Source organism: Aethina tumida, chromosome 3 (assembly GCF_024364675.1).
Source record: "Aethina tumida isolate Nest 87 chromosome 3, icAetTumi1.1, whole genome shotgun sequence".
NCBI lineage: Eukaryota > Metazoa > Arthropoda > Insecta > Coleoptera > Nitidulidae > Aethina > Aethina tumida.
In genome coordinates this window covers 1,933,642-1,951,880 of record NC_065437.1, presented here as the reverse complement: position 1 = coordinate 1,951,880, position 18,239 = coordinate 1,933,642, and the positions used below count along the sequence as shown (strand labels likewise).

At 30.9% G+C, this 18,239-nt stretch overlaps 5 protein-coding genes across 18 annotated transcripts; 1 reads left to right on the top strand and 4 right to left on the bottom strand.

Annotated features, from left to right (window-relative positions):
• Positions 1–481: 481 nt before the first annotated feature.
• LOC126264985 (keratin-associated protein 9-1-like) lies at positions 482–2,480 on the bottom strand. 5 transcript variants are annotated; one of them, XM_049964900.1, is made up of 13 exons: positions 2,391–2,480; positions 1,720–2,332; positions 1,628–1,657; positions 1,529–1,564; positions 1,429–1,464; positions 1,328–1,363; positions 1,227–1,262; positions 1,135–1,161; positions 1,012–1,047; positions 912–944; positions 801–848; positions 700–732; positions 482–646 (listed from the first exon to the last, which is right to left on the bottom strand). In XM_049964900.1, the coding sequence occupies exons 2-13, from the start codon at positions 2,330–2,332 to the stop codon at positions 597–599; spliced, it is 1,014 nt and encodes a 337-aa protein (XP_049820857.1). In that variant the 5' UTR covers positions 2,391–2,480; the 3' UTR covers positions 482–596. The 5 variants fall into 5 exon arrangements, with proteins under 5 accessions (XP_049820857.1, XP_049820860.1, XP_049820859.1 ...); XM_049964903.1 differs by lacking the exons at positions 1,429–1,464; positions 2,391–2,480 and having other exon boundaries at positions 1,720–2,368; XM_049964902.1 differs by lacking the exons at positions 1,227–1,262; positions 2,391–2,480 and having other exon boundaries at positions 1,720–2,367.
• Positions 2,481–3,090: 610 nt separating this feature from the next.
• Positions 3,091–5,298, bottom strand: LOC109599794 (nematocyst expressed protein 4). 8 transcript variants are annotated; one of them, XM_020015825.2, is made up of 15 exons: positions 5,156–5,297; positions 4,475–5,105; positions 4,388–4,417; positions 4,300–4,335; positions 4,207–4,242; positions 4,094–4,129; positions 4,000–4,035; positions 3,897–3,932; positions 3,795–3,830; positions 3,691–3,726; positions 3,590–3,625; positions 3,498–3,530; positions 3,393–3,440; positions 3,303–3,335; positions 3,091–3,246 (listed from the first exon to the last, which is right to left on the bottom strand). In XM_020015825.2, exons 2-15 carry the CDS (start codon positions 5,103–5,105, stop codon positions 3,197–3,199), a joined length of 1,113 nt encoding a protein of 370 aa, XP_019871384.2. In that variant the 5' UTR covers positions 5,156–5,297; the 3' UTR covers positions 3,091–3,196. The 8 variants fall into 8 exon arrangements, with proteins under 8 accessions (XP_019871384.2, XP_049820851.1, XP_049820850.1 ...); XM_049964894.1 differs by lacking the exon at positions 3,897–3,932 and having other exon boundaries at positions 5,156–5,298; XM_049964893.1 differs by lacking the exon at positions 3,691–3,726.
• Positions 5,299–5,890: 592 nt separating this feature from the next.
• Positions 5,891–7,517, bottom strand: LOC109607543 (uncharacterized). Of its 2 annotated transcripts, XM_020024018.2 has the most exons (11): positions 7,394–7,517; positions 6,829–7,330; positions 6,734–6,769; positions 6,630–6,665; positions 6,529–6,564; positions 6,428–6,463; positions 6,335–6,370; positions 6,216–6,251; positions 6,114–6,161; positions 6,024–6,056; positions 5,891–5,966 (listed from the first exon to the last, which is right to left on the bottom strand). In XM_020024018.2, exons 2-11 carry the CDS (start codon positions 7,328–7,330, stop codon positions 5,917–5,919), a joined length of 849 nt encoding a protein of 282 aa, XP_019879577.2. In that variant the 5' UTR covers positions 7,394–7,517; the 3' UTR covers positions 5,891–5,916. The 2 variants fall into 2 exon arrangements, with proteins under 2 accessions (XP_019879577.2, XP_019879578.2); XM_020024019.2 differs by lacking the exon at positions 6,529–6,564.
• Positions 7,518–7,793: 276 nt separating this feature from the next.
• Positions 7,794–13,256, bottom strand: LOC109599818 (U-scoloptoxin(05)-Sm1a). 2 transcript variants are annotated; one of them, XM_049964743.1, is made up of 4 exons: positions 13,113–13,256; positions 12,729–13,014; positions 8,492–8,635; positions 7,794–8,120 (listed from the first exon to the last, which is right to left on the bottom strand). In XM_049964743.1, the coding sequence occupies exons 2-4, from the start codon at positions 12,775–12,777 to the stop codon at positions 7,918–7,920; spliced, it is 396 nt and encodes a 131-aa protein (XP_049820700.1). In that variant the 5' UTR covers positions 12,778–13,014; positions 13,113–13,256; the 3' UTR covers positions 7,794–7,917. The 2 variants fall into 2 exon arrangements, with proteins under 2 accessions (XP_049820700.1, XP_019871424.1); XM_020015865.2 differs by having other exon boundaries at positions 12,729–13,256.
• A 2,146-nt stretch (positions 13,257–15,402) lies between these two features.
• LOC109599806 (vacuolar protein sorting-associated protein 33A) lies at positions 15,403–18,202 on the top strand. Its single transcript, XM_020015843.2, has 8 exons — positions 15,403–15,631; positions 15,682–15,881; positions 15,944–16,135; positions 16,186–16,697; positions 17,027–17,239; positions 17,295–17,393; positions 17,445–17,711; positions 17,770–18,202. The coding sequence occupies exons 1-8, from the start codon at positions 15,432–15,434 to the stop codon at positions 17,881–17,883; spliced, it is 1,797 nt and encodes a 598-aa protein (XP_019871402.2). The 5' UTR covers positions 15,403–15,431; the 3' UTR covers positions 17,884–18,202.
• The last annotated feature ends 37 nt before the right edge of the window (positions 18,203–18,239 follow it).

Here is an 18,239-nt window from a genome sequence, read left to right as displayed (position 1 = left end):
AAAGGCAAAATTAAATATTTTTTGAATTAAATTTGAGATGTTGTATGTAAATTTCTCATTTTTTAACCAAAATTGGGAAGAAAATAATTGAAAATGTCAAATATTTTATAATGACAAGCAAAAATTGAAAAAAATATACAAGTTAGAATAAAATATTAACTAAATTTTAATGAAATTATAAGAAAAAAGGCTAAATTAAACATTTTTTGAATTAAATTTGAGATTTTGTTTGTAAATTTTTCATTTTTTAGCCAAAATTGAGAAGTAAATAATTGAAAATTTCAAATATTTTATAATAACAAGTAAAAATTGAACAAAATATTTATATATTTAATGATCAGTAATTTTATTATTTTCTTCTGTAAAATCCTGAGTATTACATTTGCCAGGAGTAGCAACCTGAAAAAATGAATATTTTTACCATTTTTTATGTAAAAAATCATTAATTATAGTATATGTAGGTTTTAAATAAATACATATATAGTAAATATCTTGTTTTATTTCACCTCTGTTTAAAATATATTAATTTATAATCAGTTATGTGTGATAATTAATAAGAACAACACAATATTTATGTGTAATTTAGTTAATTCTTTTTATTTTCTCCCGTAAAATCCCGAGTATTGCATTTGCCAGGGGTAGCAACCTGAAAAAACGTAATTTTACCATATTTAAAGTAAGAAAGTGAAAGACAATTACCTCCATTTTGGCACTGATTTACATTATAGCATCCTAAAAAATAATCACCAGTTTTATTTATGAGTTTATACATTGTATAACACGGGAATTTTATAACTCACCTCCTCCAGCACAACCTTGGTTGTATTTAAACCAAGGATTTATGCATCCTGAAACATAAAACAAGTAGTTACACCTTTATTCATGTTTTTATTGTCTTGATAAAGACTCACCCCATCCAGAACATGTTTGGTTTGATTGGCATGCTGCAATAAACATCAAAAATAAATAATTCCTCAACCAATATCCAGGTTTTATTGTCTTAAAACTCACCAGTTCCTGTACAAGTTGGTGGGGGTGAAGGACACACTGTAAATAAATTAATTTGTTATTATATATATGTCAAAGGACCATTACTTGTAGTATATTTGGGGTTTAAACTCTTTAATAACTCACCAGTTCCAGTGCAAGGTGTAGGACACACTAAACAACCAGGAAAAACACATTTATTATTACATATTTAGGTTTTACACTCTATTACAACTCACCAGGTCCAGAGCATGGTGGCTTAGGTGTGGTGCACTCTAAATTAACACAAAAAAACCTTTGGTTATTGTGTATTTAGGTTTTAAACTCTATTTAGACTCACCAGGTCCAGGACAGGGTGGCTTAGGTGTGGTGCACTCTAAATAAACACGAAAAAACCTTTGGTTATTGTGTATTTAGGTTTTAAACTCTATTTAGACTCACCAGGTCCGGGGCAGGGTGGCTTAGGTGTGGTGCACTCTAAATAAACACGAAATCACCATTTAATATTGAATGATTAGGTTTTAAACTCACTCAAACTCACCAGGGCAAGGTGGACTGGGTGTAGTTGTAGGACAAGCTAAATAAATAAAGAAACAATTCGTATGTTGTTGTATGTCTGGATTTTATTAAAAAAACTTACGTTTTTCTGGGGTTGGAGATGGTAGACTCACTGAAATACAGAAAACATAAAATTATAGGATACTTCACTGTATAAATGACAATATATATTACTTGGAGTAGGGGTTGGAAAACTAAATGGGAAAGTAAATGGAATAACAGAGACTCCACCCCCTGATGAACCGTTCGAACCTCCTGTAATTTTAATGTTGTTCACCATGGAAGCATTAACACTCACAGGACTGTGGATAATGTTCTCATTGTCCATAGTATTAGTTATCTTCAAGTCGGCGTTAAAATTAGTAGTCTGGTTCTGTGAGTTAGTACTTGCTCCACCCTTCTTCCCACCAAAATTTGGTACTTCTATTATCTTTTTCTTATCACAGTCTTTTTTACAATTGCACTTCTGTCTGCACTCACTGGTTTTACATGAGCTGCATTGCGTGCAAGTCTCACAAGATCTTGCGCAGGTTTGCCTACATAGAGTGGTTGCACAGTTGTCGCAAGTCTCCCTGCAAGTTGCCATACACTGATTAGTTGTACAGGTGGCGCAGGGTTGCCTGCATGACGCAGTGCACGCAGTGGTTTTACAGGGGGAGCAAGTTCGTATGCAGTTTTGTCTGCACGCAGCTGTCCTGCAGCTGCCACAAGAGCTGCAGCACCTTGCCTCAACTTCTGTGGCCAAGTAAAGGCACATCACCAGCAAAATAATTAAGCTGCACCTCATCTGAAATAGAAATAACTTGTTCAGACACAGAATTGTTTTTGTAACTGCTCTGGCTTACCTTGTGACTAACTCAGCATAAAAATTTTTTGATACTACTAGTGCTAATATTTGATTTATGTATTTATACATGCACTTATTTTTGTATTTCATCATCACACCATTATCATATTTATACAATTATACACACCAATGGTGACCTCATGATAAAAGCTTTGGTGACCATTTTCTTGTAATTCTTGCAGGACTTAAAACTGAAATAATTTAATATTTTTGAGTGTGAACCAAAATACTTTTATTTATATTGATTTACTGATTAATTCCAGAAGATTTTTATATTCAATATTCATGTACCCTATTTTTTTTTTTTAATATGTCTTCAAGAATTTAATCTGCAGGGTTATCACGTCAAGGACACATGCATTTATCTAAAAACGCACTTGCCTGTTTTACTATTCATAATTTTATGGTACTTTAGTTTAAAAAATATGAGTAACTACTTAATAGGTTTAATAAATGTTGCTTTGTACTGTTCTTAACATAAATTCATTAGTTAAAACTTTAGATACTTAAGTTAAGCTACTTAAATTAAGCTATTTAAGTTTAGTTACTTAAGTTGAGCTACTTTTGTTTGTTATAAGTTTTTGGTGACTTAATTGTTCCTCTAACAGAATTATAAAATTAGAATCAGTAAATATTTAAAAAAAAGTTTTGTTACTCAATTGATTTTACTATTTAACTACAAAATAAATAAATCTACATATAGTAAATATTTAGTTTTATTTCACATCTATTTAAATAATATAATCAGCTTTATGTGATAACTAATAATAACACAATATTAATGTAAAATTTAATTTATTCTTATTATTTTCTCCCATATCCTCCTGAGTACTGCATCTGCCAAGGGTAGCAACCTGAAAAATGGCACATTTTCAGCAAATTTTACGTGAAAAGGTCAAAGAAAAGTTACCTCCATTTTGGCACTGATTTACAGCATAGCATCCTGAAAAAATAATCAACCACCAGTCTCATTTATGAGTTTATACCTTGTATAACTCACCTCCTCCTACACAACGTTGGTTGTAGTTAAAGGAAGGGTGTATACATCCTGAAACACCAAAAGTCAGTCACATTTAGTCAGGTTTTTATTGTCTTAAAGACTCACCCCATCCAGAACATGACTGAGTTGATTGGCAGGCTGTAATGAACATCAAAAATAAATGGTTAGCCAGGTTGTAATGTCTCAAAAAAACTCACCAGTTCCAGTGCAAACTTGTTGGGTTTGAGGGCACACTACAACAAACAACAAAAAAATATTAATTAGTCTTATAATTAGGTTATAATTCCTTGAAACTCACCAGTTTGCGTGCAAACTTGTTGGGTTTGGGGGCACACTACAACAAACAACAAAAAAAAATATTAATTTGTCCTTATATTTAGGTTTTAATCCCTTGAAACTCACCAGTTTGCGTGCAAATTTGTGGGGGTGGAGGGCACACTTTAAAAATCAATAAAAACAATTAATTTAGCATATTTTTACATGTTTTAATCACCAGTAACTCACCAGTTTGCGTGCAAATTTGTGGGGGTGGAGGACACACTTTAAAAAACAATAAAAATATATTAATTTATCATGTTTTTATAAGTTTTAATAGCGTGAGACTCACCAGTTTGCGTGCAAACTTGTGGGGGTGGAGGGCACACTATAATAAACAACAAAAAGTATTAATTTGTTGTATATTTATATAGGTTAAAACTCACCAGTTCCTATACAGGGTTGAGGAGGTGGAGGACACACTATAATCAAGCATTAAATAAATTATTTTGTTTCTATATATACATGTTATACAGTTATATTTAAGTTTTAAACTCACCAGTTCCAGTGCAAGGTGGTTTTTGAGTGGGACACTCTAAATAACATCAAAGAACAATTAATTATTGAATGTTTAAACTCTATTTAAACTCACCAGGGCAAGGTGGTCTTGGTGGAGGAGTAGGACAAGCTAAATAAATAAAAACATTAAGATTTAATTTAAAAAAATAGAGACAACTTACGTTTATCTGGAGTTTCACATGTGTGACCAGCTGAAATACAAAAAACATTAAATTATGGAACACTTTAGTGTGTTAAATTTATATTACGTGGAAAATACATTGGAAATGGGAAAGGGAATGGAATAACAGCGAAACCACCCCCTGACGAACCCCCAGAGCCTCCTTTAATTTCAATATTGTTCACCATCGAAGCGTTGACACTCACTGGATTGTGGATAATGTTCTCGTTGTTCACAGTGTTGGTTATGTTCAAATCAGCCTTAAAATCAGTACCGTGGTTCTGTTCGTTGGTACTTTCTTCACCCCCCGTCTCAGTATAAATGGGTACAGGTATAATCGTGTCATCAACATCATCAACACAGTTTTCATTACAGTCGCACTTTTCAGTACATTCACTGGTGGTACTTTCAGTGCAAACTTCCTTGCACGTGCTGGCTGTGCAAATGTCACAGGAGTGGGCGCAAGCTTCTATGCACTCGGTGGTTTCACAGGTCTCACAGGTTTCCTTGCAGGTTGCTCTGCACTCGTTGGTCGCACAGGTGGCACAAGGTGGCCTGCAAGTCTCTAGACAAGTGGCCTTGCAGGTTGCGCAAGACTGCGTGCAATTCTCCTTGCACGCGGCACCAGTGCAGCTGGCGCAAGAGCTGCAGCACCTTGCCTCGACTTGCGCAGCCAAATAGAGGCACGACACTAACAAGATTATAAAGCTGTACTTCATCTGAAAGACAAATAAATTAGTCGTTGCCTTAGATGGCTGATGTGGCTTACCTTGTGGATGACCCTAGACTAATTCAACACCAAAAGTTTTTGATACTACTAATGCTAATATTTGGTTTATGTATTTATACATGCACTTATTTTTGTATTTCATCATCGCATCGCATTATCATATTCGTACATTTATACACACCAATGGTGACCTCATGATAAAAGTTTTGGTGACCATTTTTTTTTCTAATCCTTCTAGGTCACAAAATTAAAATAATGTCTGAGTCAAAATAGATTGAATTACTGATTAAATCCAGTGGGATATTTTTAATGTGGCCAATTTTTTTTTTTATTGGTACCACCATCTTTAATAATTTAATCTGCAGGGTTATCAAATCAAGGACACATGCATGTATCTAAAAACGCACTTGTGTGATTTACTATTCATCTTTTTATAGTACATTAACATTAATGTTGCTTAGTTTAATAAATATGAGTAATTAATTAATTGACAGCTTTAATAAACGTTGCTTTGTTATTGTTTTTATATATAAGTTTTTAATTTATTTGTTTTAAGTTTCTGTTGGCTCCAATTACTCAGATAATTGTAAAAGACACCAACATCATTATAAAATAATAATAAGTAAATATTTAGAAATGTTTTGTTGCTCAATTGATTCTACTATTAAACTACAAAATAAACAAATACATATTAAATACTTAATTTTATTTCACATCTGTTTAAATACTTTTATTTATAATCAGCTATGTGTGATGACTAATAACAACACAATATTAATGTCAAATTTAATTTATTTTTATTATTTTCTTCCATAGCCTCCTGAGTACTGCATCTGCCAAGGGTAGCAACCTGAAAAATGGTCCATTATTACCCCATTTTATGTAAAAAAAGTCCAAGAAGAGTTACCTCCATTTTGGCACTGGTTTACAGCATAACATCCTGAAAAAATAATCAACCATCAGTTTCATCTATGAGTTTATACTTTGTATAACTCACCACCTCCAGAACAACGTTGGTTGTAGTTAATCCAAGGGCTTATGCATCCTAGAACACCAAAAGTTGTATTTATTTATGTTTTTTGTTGTCCCAAAGACTTACCCCATCCAGTACAAGTTTGGGTTGCAGTTTGGCAAGCTATAATTAAACATTAAACAAGTTAATTGGTCATTGAACATACACGAACAACCTTTTGTTATTGAACAAGGTCTTAAACTCACCACCTCCTGAGCAGGGTTGTTGCTGTGTAGGGCAAGCTAAATAAACACATTTGTTATAGGATAATTAGGTTTTAAACTTCATTTTTAACTTACTAGGTCCTTGGCAGGGAGTTTGTGGTGTGGAGCACACTAAATGAACAAAAAACAATCATTCACTACTTTATAATTATGTCTTAAGCTGCGTTGAAACTCACCAGGTCCTTGGCAGGGTGTTTGTGGTGTGGAGCACACTAAATGAACACAAAACAATCATTCACTACTTTATAATTATGTCTTAAGCTGTGTTAAAACTCACCAGGTCCTTGGCAGGGTGTTTGTGGTGTGGGGCAAGCTAAATAAACAAGAAAAAACCATTTATTATTGAACAGTCAGGTCTTAAACTCAGTTCATTAAACTCACCAGGTCCAGGGCAAGGTGGGTTGGGTGCAACACAGGCTAAACACATACAAAACCGTTCAATAAGTTGAGGTACGTCAGGATTTTAATAAACTTACGTCTGTCTGGGGTTGAACATGGCTGACTACTTGGCATGTACATCGGAAATGGGAATGGGAATGGAATAATAGAAGGTGCAGCCCTTGAGGAGTTGCCCCCTTTAATTTCAATGTTGTTCACCATGGAGGCATTAACATGCACTGGAGTGTGGATGATGTTCTCATTGTTCACAGTGTTAGTTATGGTCAGGTCGGCAGTGAAGTCAACACTGTTGTTTTGTTGGTTGGTGTTTTGTACACCTTCACCCTCATTATAAATTGGAACTGGTACTACTGATTCTTTGTCACAGTCACCGTTACAATCAATGTCTTCGGTGCAGTCACCTCCACAAGATTGTCTGCAGCTGCTTCTGCATTCTGATGTCTCACAGGTGGCACAAGATTGTCCGCAGTTTCCACACGAGCTAGATCTGCAGCTGCCACAAGACCTACAGCAGTTTGCCTCAACTTGCATGCCCAAATAAAGGCACAACACCAGCAAAACAATAAAACCACACCTCATCTGAAATTTACTCAGAAACATTACTATTATTATTATTATTATTAAACTATTGGGGTGACTTACCTTAAACTCAATCAAGAGATCAATACACCAGGAAACTATTATTGATACTACTAAGGGCTTATATCTGATTTATGTATTTATATATGTGAGGTCACCGATGGTGACCTAATGATACAAATTTTGGTGATAATTTTTTACTAATCCTCCAAAATTATAGAATTGTGGCAATTTTTAATAAATAATTTAAAAAATGTTTGGTACATTCATAGAATTTAATCTTGAGGGTTATCACATCAAGGACACATACAAGTATCTAAAAATGGGTATGAAATAGGTCAAAGTGTGTTTTTTTAATAAAATTCACGATAACAATAACGGAATAAATTTAAATGTGACATTTATTTATATTTATTATTAATACAATGGGTATAAACAAAGGAAAACAAATCATTTTCTTTATTACAATTATATTTACATTGCTGACCTAAAGTACAATAAAATTATCAAAAACTTTGGCACATTGCCCATAAATAAATACATAAATCACCTGAAATTATAAAAATTAAACATTTCCTACGATTAATTTATCTACAAATGGCCACAGCAGCCATAAAAATAATAAAATGGAGGACACTACAAGCAACTAAAGGTGAGGAGGAGTTGCAGCCATCCGTGGAACATGTATAGACGCAGCTCCTGTACGTCAAAATGTCTCCAGGTTGTCGCACGTAGTTACAATAGTTACCCAGGTCGACGGACGAACAAAATCGTTTGGGGCCAATTCCTTCTGTAACAATATTAAACTATTAATCACTAATTGTTCAACTTAATCAAGAACTATATGTAAAAGTTAGGTTAGGTAAGGTTATGTGAGGTTAGGCTAGGTTAAGTTAGGTTAGGTTAGGTCAGGTTAGGTAAGGGGAGCCCCCCAGCTCCTACGCCACTGCACCGTTAGAGAAAAAGTTCATTGAATTTCGGGTCGCCAAATTTAAGCACGACCGGTTCAAAGGTTAGAGGAATATGAGGAATTTAAATGTCTGATATTGTGGCCATCAATGGAACGTCAATACAAATATTTTTATCTCGTCGATTTTTATTTCCAAATCAGTGAGCCGTTCGAGGCGATAAAGCTGCGGGGACGAAATTCCCTTTCTTTACCATCGAGGCTGGTGGATTTGACGCAGTATTGGGCCTCGAAGACGTTATCGCAGCTTTGCGGCTCCAGAGCGCCCATGTGGACCATCACGTCGGAACAATCGATGGACTTTCCAGCTGAACATTGATAACATTCTATTGCGGATGCTGAAAACAATAACAAACGTTAGTTCGTTGGCCAATCGACGACATTTCGTCATTTTATCACTGATAATACACAAAATATTATTAAACATTTATTTTAAAAGCAATCTCTAGTTAATTAAAAATGGAATGGAAAAGGAACTAAATACACATGATTGAAACTGAAATGTACATGAAGGCAATTTTAAAATGCATATTAATGCCCTAATTTAAATATGAGGAATTAGTTCATGAATATGTTACGAATTCATGAGTTGTGATAAATATAAATGGGCAAGTTTTTTGAAATTATGCCACACACACATACAGATTTAAATTATCCACAGCAGTGATGCTGCATGATCAGCCAACCAATCGATCAATTAGTGTGACAAAGCTGGAAATGGAAATATTCTGTTCCCTTGAGGTTCAAAATATGCTTCAGCTTTTAAACCTTTAATTAAATAAACCGTGTCCCAGTTATAGATTTCAAATGATCATAATAACTTATTTGTTTTATTCAGAATTTGTCTATATTTGCCAAACATGAACATTAACTATGATACTTATATGTTTTATTAAGATTTATCTGTATTTGTCAAATTATCTTCTTTAAATGATGATAATTAATTACATGTTTGAATAAGATTTATTAGTAATTGCCAATTATCTCTTCTAAATGATCATAATTACTTAAAATATTTTATTAAGATTTGTCTGTATGGACATTACCAACTTATAACTTATTTATTACTTCTAAAATCACACAGAAAACAATTATCTCCTTCTAATGATCATAATTACTCACATATTATTTTAAGATTTGTCTGTATTTGCAAATTGTCACCTTTAAATGATCATAATTACTCAAAATATTTTGTTAAGATTTGTCTTTATTTGTTAAACATGAACATTACCAACTTATAATACATTTATTATTTCTAATGTCACACAGAAACAATTATCTTCTTCAAATGATCATAATTACTTACCTATTATTTTAAAATTTGTCTGTATTTACCAATTGTCACCTTTAAATGATCATAATTACTTAAAATATTTTGTTAAGATTTGTCTGTATTTGTCAAACATGAACATTATCAACTTTTAAAACATTCATTATTTCTAAAATCACACAGAAAACAATTATCTTCTTCAAATGATCATAATTACTTATATATTATTTTAAGATTTGTCTGTATTTGCAAATTATCATCATTAAATGATCATAATTATTCAAAATATTTTGTTAAGATTTGTCTGTATTTGCCAAACATGCACATTACCAACTTATAATACATTTATTATTTCTAAATTCATACAGAAAACAATTATCTCCATCAACTGATCATAATTACTTACATATTATTTTAAAATTTGTCTGTATTTGCCAAACATGAACATTACCAACTTAGAGTACATTTATTATTTATAAAATCACACAGAAAATAATTATCTCCTTCAAATGATCATAATTACCTACATATTATTTTAAGATTTGTCTGTATTTGCAAATTATCACCTTTAAATGATCATAATTATTCAAAATTTTTTGTTAAGATTTGTCTGTATTTCCCAAACATGAACATTACCAACTTATTATACATTTATTACTTCTAAAATCACACAGAAAACATAATCTCCTTTAAATGATCATAATTACTTAAAATATTTTGTTAAAATTTGTCTGTATTTACTAAACATGAATATTACCAACTTATAATATATATATTATTATTATTATTTGTAATTATTTACATATTGTCAGCTTTAAATGTTACTTAAAGTATTTCATTAAGATTTGTCTGTATCTTCTTTAAATGATTATAATTATATATATTATAACAAATATCTTCTACAAATGATTAAATTTTGTAATGAAGCTTAAATAGTGCTTCAGCTTCCAACCTCTAGTTAAATAAACCGTGCCCCAGTTACAGACACCACTATGTTTATATATAGACCCATCAAATTGATCCAACATCAATAATTGATCAAAGTAGATGTTAAAAATTAGTTAGTCAGCGATTGTAATGTTTTGAATAAAGTCTGACACAATGGTTTTAGCGCCCTGAAAGTTATCTATTCTCACTTGAAATGATACGGACTGCCTAATGGACTCTTGAATAATTTTGTCCTTTCAAATTTAGCGAACAGACGAGCCTCCCATTCAATGTCAATGGGCTGTTCTGTATTTCAGATTCGCCAGTTCACGAACGTGCCAGTTCCCTACGCGATTTTATCGATTTTATTTGCATAACAATTAGACTTATTAACTTCTCAATACTCTTATTAAGACGTGCTCAATCAATATTGCAATTAAATATTGCCACCACAGCAATTTATATCCGGGCTTCTTTGCCTTCATTCCCCTTTGAACCTCTAAAAAGTTTGTAACAACATACATTTATTATTAAATAAGTTCATTTATATCTTTCTTGCTGACAAGTTTATATAAATCATGGGAATGATTAATGTTGAGAAAGAAAACCGTCCATAGGATGTCCATTAAAATTGAATGTCATGCAACATTTTTAAACACGAGATAATTTGCCCAATTTGATGTACAAGGCTATTATCAAATTTTACTGAACCATGTGAAATGAAGTGGGGTTAAATTGTTTGTATTTATCAAACATGAACGTTTATTACTTCTGAAATCACACAGAAATCAATTATCTCATTCAAATGATCATAATTACTTACATATTTTATTATTATCTCCTTTAAATGATCATAATTACTTAATATATTTTATTAAATTTGTCTGTATTTGACAAACATGATCATTAACAATTTATCATACATTTATTATTTATAAAATCTCATAGAAAATAATTGTCTCCTTCAAATGATCATTATAATTTACATATTTTATTAAGATTTGACTGTATTTGCCAATTAACTCCCTTAGATGATGATAATTATTTAAAATATTTTATTAAGATTAGTCTGTATTTGTCTAACTTGGACAATTCCATTTTATCACACATTTATTATTTATAAAATCACACAGAAAACAATTATATCCTTCAAATGATCATAATTACTTACATATTTTATTAAAAATTGTCAGTATTTACCAATTATTTCCATTAAATGATCATAATTACTTAAAATTTTATTAAGATTTATCTGTATTTGTCCAACTTGGACATTTTCAATTTATCCCACATTTATTGTTTCTAATATCACACAGAAAACAATTATATTCTTCAAATGATCATAATTACTTACATATTTTATTAAAAATTGTCTGTATTTACCAATAATTTCTATTAAATATTCATAATTACTTAAAATTTTTATTAAGATTTGTCTGTATTTGTCTAACTTCGACATTTCCAATTTATCACACATTTATTATTTCTAAAATCACACAGAAAACAATTATATCCTTCAAATGATCATAATTACTTACATATTTTATTAAAAATTGTCTGTATTTGCCAATTATTTCCATTAAATGATCATAATTATTTAAAATTTTTATTAAGATTTATCTGTATTTGTCTAACTTGGACATTTCCAGTTTATCACACATTTATTATTTCTAAAATCACACAGAAAACAATTATATCCTTCAAATGATCATAATTACTTACATATTTTATTAAAAATTGTCTGTATTTACCAATAATTTCTATTAAATGATCATAATTACTTAAAATGTTTATTAAGATTTGTCTGTATTTGTCTAACTTGGACATTTCCCATTTATCACACATTTATTATTTCTTAAATCACACAGAAAACAAATATATCCTTTAAATGATCATAAATTACATACATATTTTATTAAAAATTGTCTGTATTTGCCAATTATTTCCATTAAATGATCATAATTACATAAAATATTTTATTAAGATTTGTCTGTATTTGTCTAATGTTTCCATTTTATCACACTTTTATTATTTATAAAATTACACAGAAAACAAGGATCTCCTTAAAATGATCATATTTACTTACATGTTTTGTTAAGATTTGTCTGTATTTTCCAATTATCTCCTTAAAATGATCATAATTACTTACATATTTTATTAAAATGTGTGCCTATTAATGTGACCCAAGAAATAAATTTATAAAAATGACTTAAACACTTTTGAAAAACACTTACAGACTGAAAAAAGTGCTACAAAGCCGGCGACGACCAGTAAATAGGCCATGGTATCCGCTGATTCACCGAACCACACCGGGCGAATGTTGTTAAAAAAATGGGGTGCCACCGGACAACATGTTGAACCTCTTCCGTTCACGGACGCGTCGGCGGCGGCTCTAATTCGGTGTCACCTGCATGTGAGTCGCGCTCGGACACCGCACAAACTAGACGGTGGCGATGTTTCCGGGGCACGCGCCCCTATTCTACACCACTGGCGTTCCCTTGGTTACAGCAACTGTAAATACTATTTCGGTTGTTGATTGATTTTTAATTTTAAACAATGTTTTCGACGCGTTTAGGGTTGTTTCAATCAAATTTTCATGAAATAAACCACTAACTTACTTGATTATTAAATGGCAGTTGAATTAAAGTGTTTCTTAATAATAAGAATAATTAATCATTGTTGTCCAATATGTCTCCTTTAAATGATCATAATTATTTACATATTTTATTAAGATTTATCTGTATTGGCTAAACATGAACATTATCAACTTATAATACATTTATTACTTCTAAAATCACACAGAAAACAATTATCTCCTTCAAATGATCATAATTACTTACATATTATTTTAAAATTTGTCTGTATTTGCCAACTGTCACCTTTAAGTGATCATAATTACTTAAAATATTTTGTTAACTTTTGTCTGTATTTGCCAAACACGAACATTACCAACTTATAATACATTTATTACTTCTAAAATCACACAGAAAACAATTATCTCCTTCAAATGATCATAATTACTTACATATCATTTTAAGATTTGTCTGTATTTGCCAATTGTCACCTTTAAATGATCATAATTACTTAAAATATTTTGTTAAGATTTGTCTGTATTTACCAAACATGAGCATTACCAACTATTAATACATTTATTACTTCTGAAATCATACAGAAAACAATTATCTTCTTCAACTGATCATAATTACTTACATATTATTTTAAGATTTGTCTGTATTTGTCAATTGTGATCTTTAAATGATCATAATTACTAAAATATCTTATTAAGATTTGTCTGTATTTGCCTAACATGGACATTATCAACTGTTGACACATTTATTACTTCCAAAATCACACAGAAAACAATTATCTCCTTTAAATGATCATAATCACGTACATATTATTTTAAGATTTGTCTGTATTTGCAAATTATCACCTTTAAATGATCATAATTATTCAAAATATTTTGTTAAGATTTGTCTGTATTTGCCAAACATGAACATTACCAACTTATAATACATTTATTACTTCTAAAATCACACAGAAAACAATTATCTTCTTAAAATGATAATAGATACTTACAAATCATTTTAAGATTTGTCTGTATTTGCCAATTGTCACCAATTCTTCAAATGATCATAATTACTAACCTATTATTTTAAGATTTGTCTGTGTTTGCCAATTGTCACCTTTAAATGATCATAATTATTTAAAATATCTTATTAAAACAATTTTCATGAAATAAAATGTTAATTTACTTAATTATTAAAAGTTATAACAAAATAAACATCATTAATTACTGTTGTTTTATTTAAATATTTGTTTACCAATAATAATCTATTAAATTAAAATTCAATTTCAATTTTATCACATAATTTAATTAATTTTAATTATATTATTAATTATGATTATTAATTGTTTTAATTAAATTTGTCTCTTAAGAAACAGATTAAGTGTTAATATGTTAATTATTATTAAATTTTATTTTATGGATAAAATGTGTGTTTACTATTAATAAATAAATGTAACAAATTATCAAATTTACAATATTAATCAATTAATTATTGATTTAAAATTACATTTTCTTCTAATTTGTATTAATAAATAAATTCCAAATTTTATGAGAAATAAAAAAATATTAATTATTATTGTTAAACTGTTTTATTTTGTTCAATTTTATATTCTGAATTATTTTCCTGTATTTCTTAATGACTGAATTTATTCTGAATATGTTAATTGTTATTATATGTATTCCATATTTTTATTTTACATTTAAATTGTTTTATATGTTTATCATTAATGTGTGTGCAAATATTTTTAAAAATATTATTTATTTAGCATAAAATAATGAGTATATTACAAATCAATTTTATAGTATTAATTAATTAAATTAATTATTTATTGTTACACATTTTTAATAAAAAATAAATTATAATAAAAAATATATAAACTTTTAGTATTAATTAATTAAATTTATTATTTATTGTAACAGATTTTTAATAAAAAATTAATTATAATAATAAATATATGAACTTTGTATTATTAATTAATCAAATTAATTATTTATTCTCACACATTTTTGAAGAAAATAAATTATAATAAATAATAATAAAGATATGAACTTTATAGTATTAATTAATTAAATTATTAATTATAATTATTTATTGTTACACACTTTTAATAAAAAATAAATTACAATAATAAATATGTGTTTAATAAATTTAAATTGTTTATTTTATCATATATTTTCCCCCAATATGTGTATCTATTAATAAAAAAATTCAAATAATTAACACAATATAATAATTTATAAATTCAATTTTATTTATTACTTTTGAATATTGGATATATTTATGTAAATCCCCTTGTCTGTCAAAGTTGAAGGTTATGTTATGACATAAACACCAAAACACAACAAGTAATTATCAAAAACAGCAACAATGTCCGCCCACTTGCAAGGCGGAAAAGTGGACGTTTCTCTCATACAGACTTTCGCCAGGAAAAACTTGTTGAATCTCCTGGAAAAATGTCCAGGCAAGAAGGCTATTGTATGGGACAATTCTTTGGCTGGCCCAGTTGGACTGGTAGCTCAATATCGAATACTCAGGGAACATTCAGTTACTAAAATGTACCCTCTAAGGTAAAGCTTATGTTTAAGTCTTTGCTTGGTTTAAGCTTGTGAGGTTTTAGGGACACACCCCTGCCTGAGTCCGATGTCGACCATGTCATATTTATATCCAGGCCTAAGTTGCAGCTTATGGATTATATATCGCAGAACGTGTATGCGGATTGTAAGACGAGGTCTGGGTCTAAAAAGTCTTATCATTTGTTTTTTGTACCCAAAAAGAGCCTTTTGTGTATTGAACGGTTAAAACACAACCGAGTCCTTGGTGAGACTCACTACTAATATTTTAATGAGTTATATAAAACAATTAATTAATTAATTTTGTAGGTAATTTGATACTTATTGAAGAGTTTCGTTGTCAGTTATTCCCCTTTGATTGTGATGTAATGTCCATGGAGATTCCCGAAGTGTTCAGAGAATACACATTGGAGAATGACCCTACTTATTTATATCAAATTGCCCAAGCTATAATATTTTTGCAAAAGATATACGGACCAATTCCAAAAGTTTGGGGCAAAGGTAAAGGCACCACACAAAAATTTACCCCATTATTTACCTTCGTTACTCAGGTGTAGCAGCCAAACAGGTGTGGAACCTCGTCAACAGACTACAAAGAGAGGACGACAAGAAGAGTGAAGACAACAAAACAAACATAACCAGCTGCATAGACCAAATTCTATTAATAGACAGAAGCATCGATTTGATCACTCCTTTGGCCACCCAGCTAACATACGAGGGCCTCATAGACGAAATATTCGGCATCAACAACTCCACAGCCAACTTCCCAATAGAAAACTTCCTGAGCGCCGAAGAGCGCACCAGCGAGTCCCTGAACGAGGACAAGAAACAGTTGATTTTGAACTCCGCCGATCGTTTGTTTGCCGACTTGAGGGATAAGAATTTCAATGCGGTGGGTGGCCACCTGTCGAAGCAGGCGAAAGCTATTAGTTCGCAGATGGAACGTATGGCGCACGACAAGTCGGTGCACGAGATGAAGCTGTATGTGCAGAGGCTGCCCCAGATGCTTGCGCAGAAGACCAGCCTGGCACATCACACCGCAATTGCCGAGTGCATTAAAGAAGTAAACTGAGTTTTATTATTTTTATTGGGGGTATTAAGACTAAATCAAGAAAATATGTTAAAATCATTTTTACAAATAATTTTTTAATTTATTGATTATAATTCAGTGATTTTATGTCTCCATCCCTTTTCTTCTTGTTCTCTTCTTTGTAAAGCTAAAAAACAGTATTAAAATAATTGTAATTTTTATATTTTTACTTATTGAATAATAATTTACTGTATGCGCAGAGGTTGCCCCAGATGGTTGCGCAGAAGACCAGTCTGTAATTTTAATATTTCTACTTTTATATTCAATATTTATAAACTATGAATAGAATTTATTGACTACAGGTGACTGACAGTTACGAATTTCTGGAGACTTTACAAACGGAGCAAGAGTTTTTGAACTGTATAGAAGTGGACAAGCCTTGTGGCCACATAGAAGACATGATTGCCCAAATGCAGCCACTGGTAAAAGTCTTGCGATTGATGTGTTTGCAATCAGTGGCAAGTTCTGGTCTTAAGCCTAAAGTTCTGGAGGGTTACAAGAAAGATTTGGTCCAGGTAAAACTGACCAACAATACTTAATGGCTGTATAAAGTAATTCGTTTCCTTACAGGTGTATGGTTTGGAAGCTTTACTGGCAATATCTAAACTAGAAAAAGTCGGCTTGTTAAAGCTACAATCAGGCACCAGGCAGTACACAGTTTTAAGAAAAGCAAGTACCATTAAACTTCTAAAGTCAATTTATTAATTTAGTAAGTTCTAGGCCTTGCGATTGACAGTGGAAGACACCTCAGAGCTAAATCCAAAGGACATCAGCTACGTGCATAGCGTGTACGCCCCCCTGAGCGTCCGGATATGTGAACGTGCAGCCGGAACCGGGGCTGGAGGACGTGCCCATCTTCAAGACGTCCTCGGACTACTGCCCGGACCAACGGTGGACGAAACATTGCCCGTCAACCCTTCCAATGGCACGTCTGACTCACCTTCTGTTGTTCTTGTGTTCTTTATTGGCGGGTGCACTTTTGCTGAGGTAAATTATTTAAAAAAAAAATCAATTTTTTTATAATAAATGATTGGAATTGTTCCAGATTTCGGCGTTACGTTTTCTATCGCAGCAAGAAGACTCCAACGTTGAGTTTGTGGTGGCAACAACAAAACTTATAAACGGGGACACATTTTTGAACACTATCATTGAAAAATAGTTTTATATTTAATTATTGTATTAATTGATTGTTATAAAATTGTTATAATTTCCATTTAACATCTCAGAATATGTAATTTATGTATTTGTGATATTTAAGATTGAAATGTATGCATAAATTTATTATAATTTAATTCTGATTTTAAAAATAAATAAAACAATTGTATAAATAAAGGTACCAGTGCCATTTCCTAAGATGTTTTAAATTAAATTTTGATGGTTGATGGTGGATGAAACTTCCTAAGATATGTATAAAATTAAAGCAGTTGTGAGACTTCCTACGATATTTTGAATAAAAAGTTTTAACACTTCCTCAGCAATTCTGTTGTGAGACTTCTAATTAGTTCTTTCTTCTAG

What these genes read in the sequence shown, in the direction of transcription:
- LOC126264985 (XM_049964900.1), bottom strand. Translation starts at nt 2,332, where the DNA reads ATGAGGTGCAGCTTAATTATTTTGCTGGTGATGTGCCTTTACTTGGCC. An exon ending in GCCACCCTGTCCTGGACCTG is followed by an intron (nt 1,263 to 1,327) that starts GTGAGTCTAAAT and finishes GTGTTAATTTAG; the next exon opens with AGTGCACCACACCTAAGCCA. An exon ending in CCAAGGTTGTGCTGGAGGAG is followed by an intron (nt 733 to 800) that starts GTGAGTTATAAA and finishes ATTATTTTTTAG; the next exon opens with GATGCTATAATGTAAATCAG.
- LOC109599794 (XM_020015825.2), bottom strand. Translation starts at nt 5,105, where the DNA reads ATGAAGTACAGCTTTATAATCTTGTTAGTGTCGTGCCTCTATTTGGCT. An exon ending in ATGTGAAACTCCAGATAAAC is followed by an intron (nt 4,336 to 4,387) that starts GTAAGTTGTCTC and finishes TTATTTATTTAG; the next exon opens with CTTGTCCTACTCCTCCACCA. An exon ending in ACAAATTTGCACGCAAACTG is followed by an intron (nt 3,727 to 3,794) that starts GTGAGTTTCAAG and finishes TGTTTGTTGTAG; the next exon opens with TGTGCCCCCAAACCCAACAA.
- LOC109607543 (XM_020024018.2), bottom strand. Translation starts at nt 7,330, where the DNA reads ATGAGGTGTGGTTTTATTGTTTTGCTGGTGTTGTGCCTTTATTTGGGC. An exon ending in AACTCCCTGCCAAGGACCTA is followed by an intron (nt 6,371 to 6,427) that starts GTAAGTTAAAAA and finishes GTGTTTATTTAG; the next exon opens with CTTGCCCTACACAGCAACAA. An exon ending in CCAAACTTGTACTGGATGGG is followed by an intron (nt 6,162 to 6,215) that starts GTAAGTCTTTGG and finishes TTGGTGTTCTAG; the next exon opens with GATGCATAAGCCCTTGGATT.
- LOC109599818 (XM_020015865.2), bottom strand. Translation starts at nt 12,777, where the DNA reads ATGGCCTATTTACTGGTCGTCGCCGGCTTTGTAGCACTTTTTTCAGTC. An exon ending in TGTAGCACTTTTTTCAGTCT is followed by an intron (nt 8,636 to 12,728) that starts GTAAGTGTTTTT and finishes TATTGTTTTCAG; the next exon opens with CATCCGCAATAGAATGTTAT. An exon ending in CAAATCCACCAGCCTCGATG is followed by an intron (nt 8,121 to 8,491) that starts GTAAAGAAAGGG and finishes ATATTGTTACAG; the next exon opens with AAGGAATTGGCCCCAAACGA.
- LOC109599806 (XM_020015843.2), top strand. Translation starts at nt 15,432, where the DNA reads ATGTCCGCCCACTTGCAAGGCGGAAAAGTGGACGTTTCTCTCATACAG. An exon ending in AGTACACAGTTTTAAGAAAA is followed by an intron (nt 17,394 to 17,444) that starts GCAAGTACCATT and finishes AGTAAGTTCTAG; the next exon opens with GCCTTGCGATTGACAGTGGA. An exon ending in GCGGGTGCACTTTTGCTGAG is followed by an intron (nt 17,712 to 17,769) that starts GTAAATTATTTA and finishes GAATTGTTCCAG; the next exon opens with ATTTCGGCGTTACGTTTTCT.